General features: G+C 55.9%; 1 protein-coding gene across 1 annotated transcript; it reads right to left on the reverse strand.

Moving 5' to 3' along the window:
• Nucleotides 1-14520: 14520 nt before the first annotated feature.
• RPS25 (ribosomal protein S25) lies at nt 14521-20700 on the reverse strand. Its single transcript, XM_066606062.1, has 5 exons — nt 20549-20700; nt 20022-20117; nt 18337-18520; nt 15844-15942; nt 14521-14587 (listed from the first exon to the last, which is right to left on the reverse strand). Exons 1-4 carry the CDS (start codon nt 20549-20551, stop codon nt 15848-15850), a joined length of 378 nt encoding a protein of 125 aa, XP_066462159.1. The 5' UTR covers nt 20552-20700; the 3' UTR covers nt 14521-14587; nt 15844-15847.
• Between the last annotated feature and the right edge of the window lie 536 nt (nt 20701-21236).

The following is a 21236-nucleotide window of genomic DNA, read 5'->3' on the forward strand; positions in this document are numbered from 1 at the left end:
AGCCGCAGGAGGGATAACCCGCCGGCGGGCCCAGAGGCCTCGATGTGAGGGAGGAGCACAGAAGGAGGCTCGGCAGTCCTCGGGCCTTTACCTCTGCACCGCCCACTGCTGCCCAGGGCCGTGACGCTGTGAACCTGGTGGCGCCGCAGCGAACACGTGTGACCAGAGGACGGCGGCTGGAAGAAAATGGGATAAACAGCAATCAAAATGTTACAAAGAGGGCATAAATGAAGACGAGATCATCCTGCAAACACCGACCCTCATAGAGCGGCTCGTGGAGGGATAACGGCGCTGCGGCTCATGGAGGGATAACGGCGCTGCGGCTCATGGAGGGATAACGGCGCTGCGGCTCATGGAGGGATAACGGCGCTACGGCGGAGGAGGGATAACGGCGCTGCGGCGGAGGAGGGATAACGGCGCTGCGGCGGAGGAGGGATAACGGCGCTGCGGCGGAGGAGGGATAACGGCGCTGCGGCTCGTGGAGGGATAACGGCGCTGCGGCTCGTGGAGGGATAACGGCGCTGCGGCTCGTGGAGGGATAACGGCGCTGCGGCTCGTGGAGGGATAACGGCGCTACGGCGGAGGAGGGATAACGGCGCTACGGCGGAGGAGGGATAACGGCGCTGCGGCGGAGGAGGGATAACGGCGCTGCGGCGGAGGAGGGATAACGGCGCTGCGGCAGAGGAGGGATAACGGCGCTGCGGCAGAGGAGGGATAACGGCGCTGCGGCAGAGGAGGGATAACGGCGCTGCGGCAGAGGAGGGATAACGGCGCTGCGGCAGAGGAGGGATAACGGCGCTGCGGCTCGTGGAGGGATAACGGCGCTGCGGCTCGTGGAGGGATAACGGCGCTGCGGCTCGTGGAGGGATAACGGCGCTGCGGCAGAGGAGGGATAACGGCGCTGCGGCAGAGGAGGGATAACGGCGCTGCGGCTCGTGGAGGGATAACGGCGCTGCGGCTCGTGGAGGGATAACGGCGCTGTGGCTCGTGGAGGGATAACGGCGCTGCGGCAGAGAAGGGATAACAACGCTCTGGCAGAGAAGAGATAACGGCGCTACGACAGAGGAGGGATAACGGCGCTGCGGCTCATGGAGGGATAACAGCGCTGCGGCAGAGGAGGGATAACGGCGCTGCGGCTCATTGAGGGATAACGGCGCTGCGGCTCGTGGAGGGATAACGGCGCTGCGGCTCGTGGAGGGATAACGGCGCTGCGGCAGAGAAGGGATAACACCGCTCTGGCGGAGAAGAGATAACGGCGCTACGACAGAGGAGGGATAACGGCGCTGCGGCTCGAGGAGGGATAACAGCTGCGGCTCGTGGAGGGATAACAGCGCTGCGGCTCGTGGAGGGATAACAGCGCTGCGGCTCGTGGAGGGATAACAGCGCTGCGGCTCGTGGAGGGATAACAGCGCTGCGGCTCGTGGAGGGATAACAGCGCTGCGGCTCGTGGAGGGATAACAGCGCTGCGGCTCGTGGAGGGATAACAGCGCTGCGGCTCGTGGGGGGATAACAGCGCTGCGGCTCGTGGGGGGATAACAGCGCTGCGGCTCGTGCAGGGATAACAGCGCTGCGGCTCGTGCAGGGATAACAGCGCTGCGGCGGAGGAGTGATAACAGCACTCTAGTGGAGGAGGGATAACCGCTGCGGCTCGTGGAGGGATAACAGCGCTGCGGCTCGTGGGGGGATAACAGCGCTGCGGCTCGTGGGGGGATAGTAGCGCTGCGGCTCGTGGGGGGATAATAGCGCTGCGGCTCGTGGGGGGATAATAGCGCTGCGGCTCGTGGGGAGATAACAGCGCTGCGGCTCGTGGGGGGATAACAGTGCTGGGGCGGAGGGATAACAGCGCTGCGGCTCGTGGAGGGATAACAGCGCTGCGGCTCGTGCAGGGATAACCGCTGCGGCGGAGGAGTGATAACAGCACTCTAGTGGAGGAGGGATAACGGCCCTGCGGCTCGAGGAGGGATAACCGCTGCGGCTCGTGGAGGGATAACAGTGCTGCGGCTCGTGGGGGGATAACAGCGCTGCGGCTCGTGGGGGGATAACAGCGCTGCGGCTCGTGGGGGGATAACAGCGCTGCGGCTCGTGGGGGGATAACAGCGCTGCGGCTCGTGGGGGGATAACAGCGCTGCGGCTCGTGGGGGGATAACAGCGCTGCGGCTCGTGGGGGGATAACAGTGCTGGGGCGGAGGGATAACAGCGCTGCGGCTCGTGGAGGGATAACAGCGCTGCGGCTCGTGGAGGGATAACAGCGCTGCGGCTCGTGGAGGGATAACAGCGCTGCGGCTCGTGGGGGGATAACAGCGCTGCGGCTCGTGGGGGGATAACAGCGCTGCGGCTCGTGGGGGGATAACAGCGCTGCGGCTCGTGGGGGGATAACAGCGCTGGGGCGGAGGGATAACAGTGCTGCGGCTCGTGGAGGGATAACAGCGCTGCGGCTCGTGGAGGGATAACAGCGCTGCGGCTCGTGCGGGGATAACAGCGCTGCGGCTCGTGCGGGGATAACAGCGCTGCGGCTCGTGCGGGGATAACAGCGCTGCGGCTCGTGCGGGGATAACAGCGCTGCGGCTCGTGGGGGGATAACAGCGCTGCGGTTCGTGGGGGGATAACAGCGCTGCGGCTCGTGGGGGGATAACAGCGCTGCGGCTCGTGGGGGGATAACAGCGCTGCGGCTCGTGGGGGGATAACAGCGCTGCGGCTCGTGGGGGGATAACAGCGCTGCGGCTCGTGGAGGGATAACAGCGCTGCGGCTAGTGGAGGGATAACAGCGCTGCGGCTCGTGGAGGGATAACAGCGCTGCGGCTCGTGGAACGCTCCAGCAAAGAAGCAAATTTAAAAAAAAAAAACTTTTTGTGTGCAAAAACAGCAAAACATAAAACAGTATGAGTGCACGGCCGCCGGAGAGTGATGTCATCACAGGATCTGAACGCCGGGATAATGAAGTCTAAAACAAACAGCAAAATGTCTTCCAGTTCTACAATCCATGATAGGATGAGGGATAACGGCACTGCGGCTCGATGAGGGATAACGGCGCTGCGGCTCGATGAGGGATAATAGCGCTGCCGCTCGTGGGGGGATAACAGCGCTGGGGCGGAGGGATAACAGCGCTGGGGCGGAGGGATAACAGCGCTGCGGCTCGATGAGGGATAACAGCGCTGCCGCTCGTGAAGAGATAACAGCGCTGGGGTGGAGGGATAACCGCAGCAGCTCGATGAGGGATAACAGCGCTACAGTGGAGGAGGGATAACAACGCTCTGGCGAAGGAGGGATAACAGTGCTGGGGCGGAGGGATAACAGCGCTGCGGCTCGTGGACGGATAACAGCGCTGTGGCTCAAGGAGGGATAACAGCGCTGCGGCTCGTGGAGGGATAACAGCGCTGCGGCTCGATGAGGGATAACCGCTGCGGCTCGATGAGGGATAACGGCGCTGCGGCTCGTGCAGGGATAACAGCGCTGTGGCTCGTGCAGGGATAACAGCGCTGCGGCTCGTGCAGGGATAACAGCGCTGCGGCTCGTGCAGGGATAACAGCGCTGCGGCTCGTGCAGGGATAACAGCGCTGCGGCTCGTGCAGGGATAACAGCGCTGCGGCTCGTGCAGGGATAACAGCGCTGCGGCTCGTGCAGGGATAACAGCGCTGCGGCTCGTGCAGGGATAACAGCGCTGCGGCTCGTGCAGGGATAACAGCGCTGCGGCTCGTGCAGGGATAACAGCGCTGCGGCTCGTGCAGGGATAACAGCGCTGCGGCGGAGGAGTGATAACAGCACTCTAGTGGAGGAGGGATAACGGCCCTGCGGCTCGAGGAGGGATAACCGCTGCGGCTCGTGGAGGGATAACAGCGCTGCGGCTCGTGGAGGGATAACAGCGCTGCGGCTCGTGGAGGGATAACAGCGCTGCGGCTCGTGGAGGGATAACAGCGCTGCGGCTCGTGGAGGGATAACAGCGCTGCGGCTCGTGGAGGGATAACAGCGCTGCGGCTCGTGGAGGGATAACAGCGCTGCGGCTCGTGGGGGGATAACAGCGCTGCGGCTCGTGGGGCGATAACAGCGCTGCGGCTCGTGGAGGGATAACAGCGCTGCGGCTCGTGGGGGGATAACAGTGCTGGGGCGGAGGGATAACAGCGCTGCGGCTCGTGGAGGGATAACAGCGCTACGGCTCGTGGAGGGATAACAGCGCTGCGGTTCGTGGGGGGATAACCGCTGCGGCTCAAGGAGGGATAACAGCGCTGCGGCTCAAGGAGGGATAACAGCGCTGCGGCTCGTGGGGGAATAACAGCGCTGCGGCTCGTGGGGGGATAACAGCGCTGCGGCTCGTGGGGGGATAACAGCGCTGCGGCTCGTGGAGGGATAACAGCGCTGCGGCTCGTGGAGGGATAACAGTGCTGCGGCTCGTGGAGGGATAACAGTGCTGCGGCTCGTAGGGGGATAACAGCGCTGCGGCTCGTGGGGGATAACAGCGCTGCGGCTCGTGGGGGGATAACAGCGCTGCGGCTCGTGGGGGGATAACAGCGCTGCGGCTCGTGGGGGGATAACAGCGCTGCGGCTCGTGGGGGGATAACAGTGCTGGGGCGGAGGGATAACAGCGCTGCGGCTCGTGGGGGGATAACAGCGCTGCGGCTCGTGGGGGGATAACAGCGCTGCGGCTCGTGGGGGGATAACAGCGCTGCGGCTCGTGGGGGGATAACAGCGCTGCGGCTCGTGGGGGGATAACAGCGCTGCGGCTCGTGGGGGGATAACAGCGCTGCGGCTCGTGGAGGGATAACAGCGCTGCGGCTAGTGGAGGGATAACAGCGCTGCGGCTCGTGGAACGCTCCAGCAAAGAAGCAAATTTAAAAAAAAAAAAACTTTTTGTGTGCAAAAACAGCAAAACATAAAACAGTATGAGTGCACGGCCGCCGGAGAGTGATGTCATCACAGGATCTGAACGCCGGGATAATGATGTCTAAAACAAACAGCAAAATGTCTTCCAGTTCTACAATCCATGATAGGATGAGGGATAACGGCGCTGCGGCTCGATGAGGGATAATAGCGCTGCCGCTCGTGGGGGGATAACAGCGCTGGGGCGGAGGGATAATAGCGCTGGGGCGGAGGGATAACAGCGCTGCGGCTCGATGAGGGATAACAGCGCTGCCGCTCGTGAAGAGATAACAGCGCTGGGGTGGAGGGATAACCGCAGCAGCTCGATGAGGGATAACAGCGCTACAGTGGAGGAGGGATAACAACGCTCTGGCGAAGGAGGGATAACAGTTCTGGGGCGGAGGGATAACAGCGCTGCGGCTCGTGGAGGGATAACAGCGCTGTGGCTCAAGGAGGGATAACAGCGCTGCGGCTCGTGGAGGGATAACAGCGCTGCGGCTTGATGAGGGATAACGGCGCTGCGGCTTGATGAGGGATAACGGCGCTGCGGCTCGTGGAGGGATAACAGCGCTGCGGCTCGTGCAGGGATAACAGCGCTGCGGCTCGTGCAGGGATAACAGCGCTGCGGCTCGTGCAGGGATAACAGCGCTGCGGCTCGTGCAGGGATAACAGCGCTGCGGCTCGTGCAGGGATAACAGCGCTGCGGCTCGTGCAGGGATAACAGCGCTGCGGCTCGTGCAGGGATAACAGCGCTGCGGCTCGTGCAGGGATAACAGCGCTGCGGCTCGTGCTAGGATAACAGCGCTGCGGCTCGTGCAGGGATAACAGCGCTGCGGCTCGTGCAGGGATAACAGCGCTGCGGCTCGTGCAGGGATAACAGCGCTGCGGGTCGTGCAGGGATAACAGCGCTGCGGCTCGTGCAGGGATAACAGCGCTGCGGCTCGTGCAGGGATAACAGCGCTGCGGCTCGTGCAGGGATAACAGCGCTGTGGCTCTGCAGGGATAACAGTGCTGCGGCGGCGGAGTGATAACAGCACTCTAGTGGAGGTGGGATAACAGCCCTGCGGCTCGAGGAGGGATAACAGCGCTGCGGCTCGTGGGGGGATAACAGCGCTGCGGCTCGTGGGGGGATAACAGTGCTGGGGCGGAGGGATAACAGCGCTGCGACTCGTGGAGGGATAACAGCGCTGCGGCTCGTGGAGGGATAACAGCGCTGCGGCTCGTGGAGGGATAACAGCGCTGCGGCTCGTGGGGGGATAACAGCGCTGCGGCTCGTGGGGGGATAACAGCGCTGCGGCTCGTGGGGGGATAACAGCGCTGCGGCTCGTGGGGGGATAACAGCGCTGCGGCTCGTGGGGGGATAACAGCGCTGCGGCTCAAGGAGGGATAACAGCGCTGCGGCTTGATGAGGGATAACAGCTGCGGCTCGAGGAGGGATAACCGCTGCGGCTCGTGGAGGGATAACCGCTGCGGCTCGTGGAGGGATAACAGCGCTGCGGCTCGTGGAGGGATAACAGCGCTGCGGCTCGTGGAGGGATAACAGCGCTGCGGCTCGTGGGGGAATAACAGCGCTGCGGCTCGTTGGGGGATAACAGCGCTGCGGCTCGTGGGGGATAACAGCGCTGTGGCTCGTGGGGGATAACAGCGCTGCGGCTTGTGGGGGGATAACCGCTGCGGCTCGTGGGGGGATAACAGTGCTGGGGCGGAGGGATAACAGCACTGCGGCTCGTGGAGGGATAACAGCGCTGCGGCTCGTGGAACGCTCCAGCACAGAAGCAAATTTAAAAAAAAAAAACTTTGTGCGCAAAAACAGCAAAACATAAAACAGTATGAGTGCGCGGCCGCCGGAGAGTGATGTCATCACAGGATCTGAACGCCGGGATAATGAAGTCTAAAACAAACAGCAGAATGTCTTCCAGTTCTACAATCCATGATAATGTCTTATGATTCTCGGGCCACTAGATACAACCCCCCCACCACCACCACCGGCGGTCGCAGCGGCGGGAGGATTAAAGCTTTACGGCTCCAGGAATGGGACAATGAGTTGGTGATTACTGCGCAGACTGGTGCTGTGTCATGCGGGCGATGTTGTCGCGCAAGATCTGATGCAATATGAACCCCATTGTTTTGACTTGTTTCATATACATGAGCGATGTTGGTAAACACTGCGGCTCGTCCTCTTGCGCGCCTCGCACCTACTCTCCTGTCCAAACACTAAATCCGAGCCGCTCGCAGGTCACTCCAGGCGGTTGTAGACTTTCAGGGCTGTGTTACATAAGCTGCAGCAGAACAAGGCGGGCGGTTTACAAGCGCTCGTCTGCTGCAGGATCTACGCCCGGACGCACGTTTGTACATCTGCATCATGAACTGTATGATCCACAGGCGGCTGCAATCACTTGAGCGTGGATCTTGCGTGAGTTTTGTACGTTGTGAGACACATAAATATAAACTCCATCCAATCTCTGGCCCGAACATGTCAGCTGCACCTCAAGAACATCTCAAGAATCTGCTCTTTTCTCACCGTGGACACTAAAAACGCTTACTGTTGCCCTCATCCACTCCCGGCTCGATTATTGCAACTCGTTGCTAGTCGGCCTCCCCGCTCCAGACTCTACCCTCTCCAATCCATCCTGAATGCGGCAGCCAGGCTCATCTTCCTTTCCAGCCGCTACTCGGATGCCTCTGCCCTGTGCCGGTCACTGCATTGGCTGCCCGTTAAATACAGAATTCAATTTAAACTCGTTACCTTCATCCACAAAGCCTTCCACAGTGCAGCGCCCCCCTATATTGTATCCCTCATCCACAGCGCAGCGCCCCCTATATTGTATCCCTCATCCACAGCGCAGCGCCCTCCCTATATCGCCTCCCTCATCTCAATCCATCACCCAGCCCGGGCTCTCCGCTCTGCTAACGAAACCAGACTGAGCACCACTTTAATTCGAACTTCTCATTCCCGCCTCCAAGACTTCTCCAGAGCAGCACCGGTCCTCTGTAACGCACTACCAAAGGCTACCCGAGCAATCCAGGACTCGCAGAACTTCAGGCGTGCTCTAAAAACGCACCTCTTCAGGGAGGCATACCGCATTCCCTAAACAAACCCCTCTGTACCCCCTGATAACATGCTCCCTGACCTACTGACTGCAATCCCTGCTAGCCATCATAAACGGCTCCTGCAGTCATACCGATTCTGCCGTCACACGGCTAAATGTCTGACCATTGTCTATGTATAGCATCCCTCACTCTCCACCTCCCCATACCGTGCACATCTCCACCCCACCATACCGTGCACATCTCCACCCCGCCATACTGTGCACATCTCCATCCCGCCATACCTGCACATCTCCACCTCGCCATACCGTGCACATCTCCACCCCGCCATACCGTACACATCTCCACCCCACCATACCGTACACATCTCCAGCCCCTTTACCTTCTGTATCCCCCACTATTCGTAGTATGTAAGCTGGTTGGAGCAGGACCCTCACCCCTAATGTTTCCATCAGCTGATTACTATGTAACCGTGGTTCTGTAATGTTTGTATTTTGTCTTTCTGTATCCCCCCTGTCTATGTAAGCGCTGCGGAGTATGTTGGCGCTATACAAATAAAGAGTAGTATTATTATTTTGGATAGTCGTGCGCAGGAGTAGTGCTGTGAGGGACTATGTATATATTGCCATATGTTTTTTATGCTTTTATACCTGTATGCAAGTTATATTCAAAGTTAAAGTGAGAAAAACTTATATGTCGCCTTACATCAGATATTCCAAAAGTTTGCAAGGCTGAGAGAGATGTGTCCAGAAATTCAGAGATGATACAGAACCGGATACGAAGGCCGTGTACTTGGCTGTTTTCCCAGAAGCGCCGTATCTAGATAACGACTGTTTAACTACGTATATAACTATCACTGCCTCAGGCGGAAATCCGGACTTTACATATATGGTTATGCGGTGAATTTGAGCCAATGAGACCATCACCCATTCCTAGTGATGTGACCAAAGGGTATAAGACCCCATGTAATCTGTAATAAAGTGCGCAGTCATGTCCCCGTGTGAGGAACTATACCAGATCTCCGTGTGTGGTGTCTCTTCTTTACCGCCGGCAGCGGGGCATTGGGGTGGGCCTGATTGGTGCTGTACGCAGAATCACCCTGACAGTGTCCTATGTTTCCACGTCCCTCGGAACACATCGCCCATTGTTTTCGATGGGACAGTAAAACACATTGCACGCTGTGTCATGTGAGGCTTCCCACTGAGCACAATAAACCCCTGCCGATCCTCCGACTTTCAGAGACGCGCCGTGAGCGACTCACATCCGCAGGTAAAACACACGTTGACAAGGCGATATAAGGGACGGGTTCTCGGCTTGATATCACACTCACCCGCGTGGATTTAGCCTTGGGAAGAGAATGTCCGTGATTGGGCTGCTTCTTTCTCCCCTTGGTACCACGCCGCGCTATGGTCCCTGGTCCCTTCTCTCTTCTGGTACCGCGCTGTTCTGGCTGGACCCGGCTTCGCTTCTTGGGCCGGGTGAAGCTTCCCCTTATTACTACCTTCCATCGGTGGAGTAACGTAGCCCTGCAAGCCGTGTCCCTCTGTCTGCATATCGTGAAGATGAGCCGCCTCGTTACAATAGGGGGAGTAACGGAGCGTGAAGAGACATCACAGATACGGCACTTTTAAGCCTCATGTGTAGTGGAAACCCAATATATCTATATTTTGGATTGTGGACCTTTGTAGTGGACAGTGAACCTGTTTAGCATTCTGTATACTAAATGACAGTACTTTTCCATTTGCCTGCTGTTCTGATACAAATATAGAGATATATATATATATATTCTTTCATGTATCCAATGTATCTACTTCCTTTAATGAAACTTCTATTCTCTAAACTCTGCTGACAAGATAATATTTAGCATAAACACGCTATATTTTCTCCATCTGTTTTGTAACTTTAGAAGAAGTAAAATCAGACATAGATGACCGCAGTCTGAAGCAGCTACTGCAATAATAACCCAAGCAGTTTTACTGGAAACTTATGCAAATAACACAGGAAATTTATGCAATTAATAGTTCAAGCTGTAATATCCAATCATATCAGAGGAACCACACGTGGGTCCAAGACAACCCACTCATCTTGTCCTGCTACCACACGATGGCCAATCACAGATGACCGGAGGATGGAAGAATTTCAGGATGCTTATCCAATAATTAAACAATACGTTCTTTGACCTGCCCAGATGGGCAGATATGTTAAACTCTTTAAAAGAGGCTGCGCGCCCAACAATAAAGTAGAATTGAGGAAGCTTATACATGCTGAACCTGTGTCAGTGTGAAATCTTCTTATGCGCATTATCAATTCAGAATTAATCTGGAAGGGTGTAAAAATTCCTAATTGAGTAAGCCATGGTTCCACAAAGGAAATCCACGGCATGTCTGCGTCTGGCGTTATTTTACCGTGACTGCATAACGGACCTCCTACCTGACTCTGGACTGTGCCCAACAAGCCTGCCCTGCATCCCCCAATGGTAGGACTACGACGTAATGCGGTGTATTATAACGTGGGACTGCCTCTTCTACACAAGCCATAAGGGGGATGTACAACTGCTGGTCTCAGTATGGCCACCATCACACGGGGCTCCCAGGGAGGAATCTTTACATCATACGCTCCTAAAGGCTGGGTCTCGGGATGTCTGCTGCTTCTTGGACGTCCTCTTCCCCCTCCTGGAAGGGCGACTTCCACCCGCCGCACATTTATACAATTCTGCTGTAAGCACAAGTGCCGTCGCCCGCAGGAGGCGATTATGGAGAAGACTCAGTAATACTCTTACCCGTTTCCGCTCAGTAGCGTACAGCATATATTTCCCTCTGCGCAGACTGCCGCAGTCACATGACGTACGTACCAGACCATGCCGGGCCTCCCTATATATCATGACGGATCCTCTTTCCAGAGACAAAGTAGTTCGTTGTTGGCAGGTTGTAGAACTGACCTTACGGCCTTATTCACACAGCTACAAAACATCTCACGTGAAACCGTCAGCTCCTCATACATGCGACGTGTGAATAAGGCCTTGTAGCAGTCCCGCCTCTTACCCTCAGAGAAGTAGAAGCCATTTTTCCCGTTTAAGGGAAAAAAATTCCTTCCCAACTGCAACCTGCAGTGATTAACCCCCGGATCACCGGCCCTCCGGAAGGTATTTCTGTGTTCTTCTGCGAATCTTTCTTTCCTCCATCAGCAGCATCGGCGCACTCCGCCCCACGGCAGCGGGCCCTGAACCTTACGCCCAGGCCAACAGCCCGCCCGTCCCGCTCCTCCAGGTTTATTCACACAGGCATTTGAACCGCGCTAAAACACCAGCCAAAAACCGCGACCGTCCGACACATCGGATTCCAAGGCATTTTTTCAGATGTGCGATTTTCCTGTGCATAAAATGAGCCAGCTGGAGAAGAGAAGTCCTGTCTCACCTTGTACCGGAAACCGGGAAGAATATAGGAAGCGTTAGAAAACAGAAGAGGGAGGGAGTTTAGCTGCTCAAGTCCCATCCCTTGCCAGCAGCTCCCATAGGCTGGGGAGGGAGTTTAGCTGCTCAAGTCCCATCCCTTGCCAGCAGCTCCCATAGGCTGGGGAGGGAGTTTAGCACGACTTGCTCAGCTAATCAACCGCCCCATCCCCTTACTGGCAAAGGGGGGGAGGGGGTGTTAACAGAGCTGAACTCTCTTCCCCCAGCCGATGGTATTCCAGGCTGTGGCGTATCCATGCCGCACCCTGGCCCTCTGAATGCGCGCCCCAGCCGTGACTTGGTTCTGCCATCCATCATACTTTTATTTTCCCGCTGCTGCAGCTTATTTCTTGTGGGAGAACCTGGAGTTTCTCCTGTACCATTTTGGAGTTCATACAAGTTTGATAGCTTTTGTCAGGATGACTTGTGTGCAGTTCTTGCATTGTTTGCTTCTTTTCCCCCAATGGATAAACTGCAGTAATTCCATAATTATGGAGGTATTCTATTAAACCCAGACACAGGCGCCACTTAAAGGAGATGTCCCGAGGCAGCAAGTGGGTCTATACACTTCTGTATGGCCATAATAATGCACTTTGTAATATACATTGTGCATTAATTATGAGCCATACAGAAGTTATCAAAAGTTTTATACTTACCTGCTCCGTTGCTGGCGTCCTCGTCTCCATGGTGCCGACTAATTTTCGCCCTCCGATGGCCAAATTAGCCGCGCTTGCGCAGTCCGGGTCTTCTCCTCTTCTCTATGGGGCTCCGTGTAGCTCCGTGTAGCTCCGCCCCGTCACGTGCCGATTCCAGCCAATCAGGAGGCTGGAATCGGCAGTGGACCGCACAGAAGAGCTGCGGTCCACGGAGGCAGAGGATCCCGGCGGCCATCTTCACAGGTAAGTATAGAAGTCACCGGACCGCCGGGATTCAGGTAAGCGCTGTGCGGGTGGTTTTTTTAACCCCTGCATCGGGGTTGTCTCGCGCCGAACGGGGGGGGGGTTTAAAAAAAAAAAAACCCGTTTCGGCGCGGGACATCTCCTTTAATAGACCGAAATACATGGCAGTGCTGGGAGCCCCACAGTCTTAGCAGAGGGGCCTTTTGGAACACTTAAAGGCTTTTGTTGAGAAGCATGTGGAAGGCAGAACCAGCAACGGGTCCAAAATACAGAAGAGCGGCCGCGGTTTCTCTTGCTTTCTCTGTGGGCTTCCTAACACAATACTGACAGCGTGGCCTAGAGGCGGCCGGACTGCTGATCCTGGGTCTGCGGTCACTGCTGCACCCTTGTGCATTTCTTGAAGACCCGTCCGTGAAAGCGCAGCGCTCCCGCCTGCATGTGGCGGCCATGATGCAGTCACCGTTCTTACTTTTGCGCTCATCCTCTTCATCTCTTAGTAAAGCCTTTCTCTTCCGGTAGTCGGTACTCGTCATACACGAACAGGAAGCTTATGGCGTGTAATCATGTTTGCAAACCAACTGCGGTCAATGCATCAGTAAAAGGAATCCGTCACCATGTTTGTGCGTTCACTGGGGGCACCAGAAGGTAGAGCCCGGCACACTGATATGGCTGCTGTGGGGGATCTGTGCAGGAGTTTAGGAGAAACTTACAGCCAGACACAGAACTAGTCCTGCTTATTAAGGAGCTGTAGCCACACCCACCTGCCCTCCAGCCAATGATTGGCAGCTCTCTATGCACAGTAATAGGCAGACAGCAGGGTGGGTGTGGCTAGCCAGCACCTCATGCATATTCAGAGAGGGTTGGCGGGGGTGTCACTGCCTAGACCACTACCAAAGACAGGGAAAGAGTCCCTTCCGTTGTCACTGCACCCACCCGCAGCACCAGGATAGAGCAGGTCAGACATGTGCAGTGCTGCTCCATTCACTATATGATGAGACTGCTGGAGATAGCGGAGCACAAGTGCGCCATTTCCATCAGCTCCAGTGAAAACGAGTGAGCAGCATCGCACATGTGAGACCGCCTCTGCAATCTCCTCCTTACTGTGGGGGGGGTGGGGCAGTAAGCCCACGAGAAGGGAAGGCGACACAGGACCCTTTATTAGGATCAGTGGGGGTCTCAGTGGTGAGAGCCCCATCAATCACACCCATCCTGTGGGTAGGTGATGACATTTTGGGAATACCTCTTTACCCCCTTAGTGACGCGGCTTATTTTGATCCTAAGGGCACAACAATCTTTTGGGAGGTTTTCATCTCCACTTTCCAGAAGCCATAACTTCACCTCCCGGCGCCGCGGCCGCATGAAGGCGTTATTTTGGGCAGCGCGCTGTAGTGCCCACTGGTGCCATTTTTGGGTATATCTCATTTATTGCACAACTTGCAGTGTTGTAGGCATATTTACAGCATTAAGGACGGGATACTTTCTCGCTGTTTGTACGATTACGGCAATTTACATATTTTTTTTCTTAGATTTTTCCACTATAAAAATACCTTTTTGGGATCACGGCATTCAAAGTCCCGTAACTTTATTCATCCATGGGCGGAGATGCATTTTTTAATGTTAGCATTTTGGGCGGCAAAATAAGAAACATTTGGGGGTTATATTTTAGGGAGTCAAACCTGCGCTGCTATAATTATACACCGCAGTACTTCTGTATTGCAATGTATTACACCAATAGTGATCATAGGCCATGGCAGAACCAGATGCCACGCCAACCCAACATAGCGGAGGGCAGATGTCACAAGAGAGCGTCCTCCTTCTGAAGGCTTTACATGCTGGGATCGATATTGTTTGTGGCTGTCAATCACAACAGGCTTCTGAGCAGGATGGAAGTGTACGCCCTGAGACGGGAGCGGCTTACCAGCCAGGGGCTGTATTTACACCCTGGAGCAGGAAAGGGTTAAAGAGGACTTGTCACAGGATAAAATCAGTAGGGATGATCGCATAGCCCGGCTGATATATACCAGTTTTCCCTCCCATATTCACAGGATGGACTCAGAGTTGACTTCTGGCGCTTGCAATGTGTCAAGTGGGTGTGGCCAACGCTCTCAATGGGAGACACCAGGATCAGATTTACATTATAAAATTGCAAAATCTACAGCAGTTCCGCTTATAAAACACGTGGCTCGTTGCAGATTTGTCCGTGGCGTAAAGCTACAACTCGCCCTCCAGTTGGTGGATTACAAGAGGTTCTTGTAGAGAAAACAACTCACAAAGTAAGTCACAAGGTTTTATTTTCAGTCGATCATTTACATAGAAAACATGGCGGCTCGCACTGGGGGTCCTGCAAGAGAAGAACAAGGCGGTCAGTAGTGGCACCAATGGTCCTCCTTCACCCCAGTAAGACGTGACCCCAAGTTATTGTATTCATACATGACCGACGCCTGAACAGATCAGCATTCAAGGAGTCAAGAGATAAAACAATCTCTCAAAAAGGACTAATCCATGGCAAAACAGAGCTTGGACTGCCCACTAGCCCCTGCGGCTCCTCACTGACAAGGTTTACAGGCTGCAGTTGGCTTGTGCCATCCTGTAAATCTGCCGCTGCAGCCAATGACATTGCTCAGCTATCGTTGGCTGCAGCAGCCCATTTACAGGACGGCACAAGCCAACTGCAGCCTGTAAACATTATACCCCGTTATGTTTTGCCATGGGAGCCTTATTTTAGAGAAATATTATCTCCAACATCCCATTTAAAGGGTTTGTATTAAAGGGGTTGTCTAGTTATAAACTAATGATCCCTTAATCCTCGGGACGGGTCATCAATAGCAGATCAGCAGGGGTCAGTCCCCAGGGATTCAAGCCAATCAAAACAGCTCTGTTCTCTTTGCAGTGGTCAGGCTCGTTCCTACAAGCAAAGTTCTTACTGAAATGAATGGGCTGCAATACCAAAACTGGCCACTGCAGTGGGAACAGAGCTGTGTGCTTCCTGCAGAAATCAGCTTAGTGCAGGAGCATAATGGCCCAGAAGATTGTTAGAGGCCTCAGGTGACAGACTCCTAACGATCTACTGCTGACGGCCCATCCTGAAAATAGGTGATTAATTTGCATCTGGACAGCCCCTTTAAGGCTCCGGTGTCGTTACTCGCGGTAAATTTAATATGATTCTTGGAGTGGCCAAGAACGAGCGCATCATTCTGCAAGATCTGCGACAGGAACAGCTTAATATACTGTCATGCTCTAGAACGGCGGATGCATCACAGCAGGTAACGCGTTCTTGTGAGCCGCACGTGGCGCCGGCCGTCCCGTGTCACACGGTTGCTCCATACCTGCCATAATATTACATGCGCTAAAGATATGAGTGCAAATCTCCCTCTGGCAACAAACCCAGCGGCGGCGGCCGGTCTAGTGTTGTGCCGCAGCTCCGTACTGTCATCAGTTTGCCTGTAGAGGCGTTAGGACCCTTCCATACGGCCCGATCATCGTTTACAGCGAGTGGTGTCAGGTGGGTGGGAACGTTCCGCCTCCATCCACCGAGTGACGATCACTCCCGTGTAAAGGGGCCTCACATAGAGCCATCGCTGCAGTGACGGAACTCACCTGTTCAGGACTCCTCGGTGCCGGGCGCGGCGTCGCCTCCCTTGGTATTTCTGGTGTAGATCACCTGCGCTCGGTGTTTGGATACCAGCTTGATGAGACCTTAAAGACAGAAACAAAAGCCGTTAGGATTCCGACTCCATTAACGGTGAGAGCGCCAAAACCGACCCGCAACGTGTAAAGGTTTATAGCGTTGGAGCATTAGAGAGCCGCCGGACACGAAGGCCACGATCACACGGCAGATCTGCGCAGCCCACAATACGCGGCGACGACAGCTTATAAAATCTCATCCACAGGTAGAAAAAGCATGAAGAGACGACCGCGCCGGGCTCAGAGCCGCTGCAGGCGCATTCTTTTACGGAAACGCCAAGGATTTTATGCTTTCTAGCGCACAAGAAAAACGTCACAATCAAGTCTGCATGTGACGCGGCGGCGGTCGTATTCACACGGCCAAGGAACCCCTTCTGTTCGCTGTGACACCAGACGTTACGCCTCCCATTATTGTACGGGACTTGGATAAATAAAACACGCAGCGACGTCTCAGACTTGGACTGAAGGTGAGGAGTCACCTGTGATGAGCCCCTTGTGTTGGGTCAGAATCCACGGTAGGGACAAAGACCGGATCTCCAAATCAGAGCGGCCCGCAGGGCACAGCAGGCGGTTGGTGCAGATTTACATCGTTGCATTACATCAGCTGCAGCACAAGACGGGCGGCTTACAAGCGCTCATCTGCTGCAGAACACGCGGGATTTACAACCGGACGCAGGTTTATAATCCGCATGCGTATAACTGCGTCCTCGGGGTATGTCGCGTGTCCATAAACCAGGATCACGGCGCGGTTCAGGCGCTGCCACACATTGCAGGAACGCTCTGGAAGGGGATTAAAGCAAATCCGGCCGCATGTAACGGACCGCGGCGGATGTTCTGCTTTCTGTAAGCGGCAGTTTTGCTGCAGAAATACCACAACAAGCCGGCAGCGTGTGAACGATGGAACATTTATAGCTGCAGCTGCATGACAACCCGAGAATCCCACCCCCCCGCATGAAGAGGACCCCGGGGCAGCGGCAGCCCCATCTCACACCACCAGACTTGAACTGTCGATACCACGGGCACCGATAGGCGCGGACTTTTGCCGGATCACTCACACGGGCGGAACAAACATCGCAGCATGCTGTACTTTAACACGGATTCCCCACGTATGTCTCCATGGATACGAGCGACCCGCAGTGTGTACACAACTAACATTACATATGAGCCTGGAATCGCTCGCAACGGGGTATGAAAACTTAAAAAATCATGCCGGCATTTCAGGGGAGGACGACAAAAAAATCAATCAATCGCCCGGGCGGTGTGCTAGTGCTTTCTGATGTCATTCCCTGCTTGTGATTTTTCTTCTGCTGTCCATACATGTACAGCCGCACCGATACGGGGGTCACTCATAGATCTTCCGCTGTGGATATCTGCAAGCAGAATCAGACCCATTCGCCGAGCCGGATCCGCGCTGCCAACATATGAGATTTAAAGAGTAAACGTGTAAAGTCCCCGCGGGCAGCAGAAGCCGTCAGGGATGTGTTATCTCCGAAATAGTCATCTCTGCGAAACTCCTCCGACCTACGGAGCGCCGGGTCTGTTCAGGCGCTGCATTTACACGCAGATTTTACCAGATTTCACCCTTTACACGGAGGGCCACACACCTGCGCGATCTCTTGACGCGCCCCACAAGAACGTCTGAGATTAAAAGGCCAACGATTCCACATACTGAGAGGAGACATCGAGGCACGAAGCCGACGGGCCCGGCAGTATGGAATCTACGCAGTGTAGGCCAGGAGTCCAACCCTCCTGCAGCGTTCCCCTTCGCTTACCAGTCCCTACTTCATAACGCTGGACATTTACTAGCGGCCATACTTGGTACAACAGACAATAAATAAAGCACCGCAGCCGCTGCACACGGTCTACTCGGCCGGCGTTCACAACGGCTGGTCAGTCAAGCCGAAAGAACCGTAAAGAGACTGGTCGGCCATCAGCTCCGGTTGTATCTACAGGAAGGAGGTCGGTTCTAGAAGCAGATGGATAGTTTTACTGCAAGTCACGAAATATGAGAGAAATCAGATCGCAAAAATCCCGTGCGAATTCAGCCTTAGAGGGTCAAAGTAGCCGACACACGACTGTTTATACCTTACTTCCCCGATGGCGGAAGCCATTCTGCGTTATGCAATCTCCTCGCGCTATATACTGTCCCACAGCCGACACCGAGGGGGGGGGGCCCAGTATATGACTTAGTCAGACTCCGTGTGTCTGTAAGCAGTGGGCAGTCACTACATGGCAGCGTCGGGTGCCGGACGTACCGTCCTACCGCAGCGCAAACTGATTTCATACGCTGTACAGACAGACATCATGGAGGTCAATTGTAGCCCAACAGCCTAAAGCTGCAGCACCTCGCTGAACCCCCACATGAACCCCCACGTCACCCCGCACATACGTGACCCATGTTCTCACCTTTGTTGAGCAGCTCCTGCAGGGCGGCCCGGGCCAGGGAGCCCCTGATCTTCAGCCTCTCGGACACGACGGCCGGCGTGATCAGCTTGTAGTTGGGGACCTCCTTGCACAGTTTGTCATAGGTGGCCTTGTCGAAGAGCACCAGATTGTTGAGCTTGTCCCGGACCTTCCCCTTGGACCACTTCTACTCGGAGGAAGGAGAAAGACTGTTAGCACCTACTGCAATACAAGCAGTAATGCCCCCCGCAGACAAGACCCCGAGATCCGCACCCGCCGACTAACATGGAGCCGCTTCCCTGAAGCTCGTGACACAATGTAGATAGTCGCCATCTGCCCAATACACGCATGTTCCGGATGTAGAGGGGGGCGCTCCAGACACCTCTGGCAGCGGCTTATCTCCCCCGACTGTGCTGGTCAGCTGACCCCTATGAATTGAAGAGCACTAGGCCATTGCTGACCCATCCTCAAACACTGGGGGTCCGCCATTTGGGACCTCCATGGATCAGGTGGTGGCGGTGCTGTGACCCCCTCACCACATACCAGGCACGGCGCCCTTCATTTAGTAGCGATGGCACTTCCAGAGACCGCAGCGCCCTTGTCAAACCGCTGATGAATGGGGGCCCCAGCCGGCAGACCCCACAAGGTCACTGATAACCCCGGCGGCTCCACAAGTAGCGTCTCCTGTAGGCCATACAGGACGATTCTAGAAGAATGGCGCTGATGGAAGCGGATGTGACCGCCGGAGTCCCGTCTGATAGGACTCTCCGGGTATTTAAGGGGGCTCACAGGGGCGTGAAGAACTGATGTACGGGGTAGGATGAGGCGTTATGTTCTCCTATCCCATCGGCCCCCGTCCAGCGCTGCGGCCCCCCGTACAGAGTCCAGGAAGAAGTGTTGGGTGGTCACATGTCGTACGTTTCTGCTCACCACTGGACCTTCAGCAGATTCTTCTACAGTCGCTGGAGCCTGTGACCGGCTGGTTGGTCATGTGACCTCCGTGCGGTGGGCTGCAGCGATGGCCGGGGGGGCCGCAGGGATAGGAGAGAGTTCTGGTTCTCTTCTTTCATGCGATTTTAAGGCCATCACACTTTCTTAATATCCCAGAAATCCCCCATGATGCAGCGCTGCTGGCGGCACGTTGGCAGATGCCAGGTAGGTCGTCGAGGTCTGTGTCCTGGCGCACCCTCCAATTGTTGCCGTGGCAGCAGAGACGCCCAGTGTTGCAGACAGCGCCCGGATAGAACATACGGAAAGATCATTAATACCCGCCGCGTTCACCCGGCCGGCACGTCACATGGGTAGTCAGCGTTACGTCGGCGCCATTCCTTCTGCAGCGCCCCGTATTCTCAGACTCAACTCCCATAATGGACCCCGTTAATCAGCAGAAGATTAACTGGACGGTTCATCAGTAGACGGAGGGGGGCCCAAGAAGCGGACCGCCGCCAGACCAGCCCGTGCTCAGCGCCGCCGCCAGACCAGCCCGTGCTCAGCGCCGCCGCCAGACCAGCCCGTGCTCAGCGCCGCCGCCAGACCAGCCCGTGCTCAGCGCCGCCGCCAGCAGACGGGAGGATCGGGGCGTCGCGCTGCTGACCCCACTTCCTGCTCAGGACAGTCTACCGAGGGCCGGTCCAGGGGTAGGTGGGCTAATGAAGGGCAGACTGCAGCCCTCGCCCCCCGCTACTCGCCTTCTTCTTGGCCTTGCCCCCGGACTTGTTGACGGGATCCTTGTCCTTCTTGGCCGACTTCCCGGCGTCCTTCTTCTTCTTGTCGTCTTTAGGAGGCTGTGAAAACAGAAACATCAGGTCACTCCGTGTACCAGCGGCCCGTCACCACGGCAACAACACGTATAGGGGGGGGTCACCACGGCAACACATATATGGGGGGGGGGGGGGGGGGGTCACCACGGCAACAACACGTATAGGGGGGGGTCACCACACGGGAACATACGGGCGACGGCGGCCTCAGGCCCTCTACGGTCAGCGGCCCATGTCACCGAGCAAGAACACGTATGTGGGGGGTCTATAGGGGGCGCTAGGGGGATAGATAGATATATACACATATACAGCAGCATTCAGGTCCCTCTGCGGCCCCACAGACCCGGGAAGGGCCGGGACTCGGCCGGCCGACACATCCCCGCGGCCCCTGAGGAGGTGACCCCTCCCGCCAGCCCGCTATACCCGCTACCAGCCGCTCCCCGCCGCCCGCTCCTCACCATGCTGCCGCTCGGCCAAAGATGTCGGACAGAAAGGAAGACAGTCCGTGCCCGCAGCGCAGGAAACCCCGTGGTGGGCGGGAACTTCCGCTGTGGAGAACTACAGTTCTCATCACTGGACTACATTTCCCGGCATGCCCGGTGTCACGTGTGAGAGTACGGAGAGCGAGAGGTGTCAGAGTAGTGACGTCAGCGCCCAGAGCTCCGCCTCTTGTTCGCCTCTCATCCTGGCACTGAGAGGGAGGAGGGGCTCCCAGCACACAGCATGACTGATGGTACAAGACCCCGAAATTAGTGCAGAGACCCCGATAAACAGACAGACTTCAGACCCCTATACATTACAGAGACCCCCATAAACCAGCCCCCTATACATTACAGAGACCCCCATAAACCAGCCCCCTATACATTACAGAGACCCCCATAAACAGACAGACTTCAGCCCCCTATACATTACAGAGACCACCATAAAACAGCCCTCTATACATTACAGAGACCCCCATAAACAGCCCCCTATACATTATAGAGACCCCCCTAAACAGACTTCAGCCCCTATACATTACAGAGACCCCCATAAACAGCCCCCTATACATTATAGAGACCCCCATAAACCAGCCCCCTATACATTACAGAGACCCCCATAAACCAGCCCCCTATACATTACAGAGACCCCCATAAACAGACAGACTTA

The sequence above is a fragment of the Eleutherodactylus coqui genome, chromosome 6, assembly GCF_035609145.1.
Source record: "Eleutherodactylus coqui strain aEleCoq1 chromosome 6, aEleCoq1.hap1, whole genome shotgun sequence".
Classification (NCBI taxonomy): domain Eukaryota; kingdom Metazoa; phylum Chordata; class Amphibia; order Anura; family Eleutherodactylidae; genus Eleutherodactylus; species Eleutherodactylus coqui.

Excerpts from the sequence above, each read along its gene's own strand:
- RPS25 (XM_066606062.1), bottom strand. Across the intron at positions 18,521-20,021 it reads GGGGCAAGGCCAAGAAGAAG|AAGTGGTCCAAGGGGAAGGT; the intron begins GCGAGTAGCGGG and ends TCCTCCGAGTAG. Across the intron at positions 15,943-18,336 it reads GCAGGAGCTGCTCAACAAAG|GTCTCATCAAGCTGGTATCC; the intron begins GTGAGAACATGG and ends TCTGTCTTTAAG.